Below are 1,922 nucleotides of genomic sequence, written 5' to 3'. Positions count from 1 at the left end.
CTCACAGCTTTTAGCTCTGGCTTTGACTCAGCAGTTGGCACGTTGGACCTCTGCAGAGAGACCCCTGCTTTTTGTTTGATGCACCTAGCACAGCAAACCCTCCAGCTGTGGGGTGGAACTACAAATCCCATGAAGCATCGCAAGATTCTCACAGCCACGACTCCCGAAGAGAGATGCATCATGGGATTTGTAGTTCCACCCCGCAGCCGGGGGGGCCGGAGGTTTGCTACCCCCGCGTTACGATATTCAATCGAACTCATTTATGGAGGAAGGGGGTCGCTGTGATTTCATCTAACGTACACCTGTCACTGTGCGTCCAGGTAATCCCGCAACCTGAGGGGAAGCAGTCGTCTCTCTGCAGGGGTTTGACGCATGCCTCCGACTCAGCCGGGAACACGTACAACCTTCGGCAAAGACGCAGAGTAGGGAAATGGTTAAAGTGTATGTAAGCCCTGTGTTTAGGAAGCAGGTGTGTTCCAGGTACTAGAAAAAATGCAGATTTACCTGGTTCTAGAGCTGATTCACCGGTGGTCATGTGACCACTGTTCCATTCACATGCTCTGCAGGGGTGGGGTTGTGGGTGGAGCTTAGTGGCACTGCCAGGGAGGGAGAGAAGGGTGACAATGCTACCGCAGCATTGGAGGCTGACGGTTTAGCGTTGTCACCCTGTTACAGGAAGCCCGGGAGGCACTGCAAGGACTGGCAGGATCAACCGATAGATGCAGATTCATAATGTGACTTCCAGCGATGTGTACGAGGGGGAATTTATGTTTTTTTTGCTGTCTGAGATATTTTTCTTCACTTCCTGTCCCGGTGATCCAACATTGAGGTCTCACCGGAGCAGGTGTCCCCATTGGAAGATTTCCCCTCACCTCCTGCAACCTTTAGATAGGATTTCCCATCACTTCCTGTTAGGGTTGCCACCTGTCCCGGATTCACTTGGACAGTCCGGGTTTTGAATCCTCTATGTGCTGCGTCTCGGTCTCAGCTGGGCCTGAAACCCGGAAACAGCACATACAGGACTCAAAACCCGGACTGTCCAAGTGAATCCGGGACAGGTGGCAACTCTACTTCCTGTCCCAGTGATCCAACGGGAAATGAGACTAAATCTCTCCAAAGTGAGGCCTCACCGGAGCAGGCGTCCCCATTGGAAGATTTCCCCTCACCTCCTGCAACCTTTAGGTAAGATTTCCCATCACTTCCTGCAACCTTTAGGTAGGATTTCCCATCACTTCCTGTCCCGGTGACTCCAGTACCGACAGGGTGAATTTCCCCAGTGGGGGACACCTGGGCTTTAGAGAAACATCATTGGCTCTAAGTATTGAAGCAGGAGGATCGGCATGGCAGCATCAGAGAATATTCTAAAGGATATTTCCGGCATTTCTCTATTTGAATGAATAAATGTCGGCTGTGCGTGTCGCGGACTCAACATCCCTGTCCTCTGTCTTCTCCGCAGCGTCACCTGGCCCCCGAAGTGTTCCAAGAGGTCTTCAGGATGACGATACAAGAGTTCGACAAGCTGCCGATCTGGAGACGTAATGAGTTGAAGAAGAGGGCCCGGCTGAACGAGAGTGCAAGTTGCCTGGAGGAGCTTTATTTTTCCGTGTGCTTGTGTGAGAGAATTGTCGGTATAACGCTGGGCTGATGTGATCTGTAGCACAGACTGGATAGCGCTGATACTAGTGACGCTTTCCTTAGAGGAAATATCCCTCCTCCAGCATGGCCAACTCCATGGAAGACCTGATATCCCTCCTCCAGCATGGTCCAGTCCATGGAAGACCTGATATCACTCCTCCAGCATGGTCCAGTCCATGGAAGACCTGATATCACTCCTCCAGCATGGTCCAGTCCTTGGAAGACCTGATATCACTCCTCCAGCAAGGTCCAGTCCATGGAAGACCAGATATTACTCCTCCAGCATG

At 51.8% G+C, this 1,922-nt stretch overlaps 1 protein-coding gene across 1 annotated transcript in view; it reads left to right on the top strand.

Annotated features, from left to right (window-relative positions):
- Positions 1 to 1,645, top strand: part of ABLIM1 (actin binding LIM protein 1) — a 60,284-nt gene extending 58,639 nt beyond the window's left edge. Inside the window, exon 18 of the mRNA XM_018570761.1 lies at positions 1,457 to 1,645. Within this exon, the coding sequence (XP_018426263.1) occupies positions 1,457 to 1,645 (189 nt within the window). The remainder of the gene's footprint in view (positions 1 to 1,456) is intronic.
- The last annotated feature ends 277 nt before the right edge of the window (positions 1,646 to 1,922 follow it).

This window comes from Nanorana parkeri, unplaced genomic scaffold (assembly GCF_000935625.1).
Source record: "Nanorana parkeri isolate BGI_ZX_2015 unplaced genomic scaffold, ASM93562v1 scaffold1592, whole genome shotgun sequence".
Classification (NCBI taxonomy): domain Eukaryota; kingdom Metazoa; phylum Chordata; class Amphibia; order Anura; family Dicroglossidae; genus Nanorana; species Nanorana parkeri.
The sequence above is the reverse complement of the archived record's forward strand: the minus strand, read 5'-3'. Positions and strand labels throughout refer to the sequence as shown.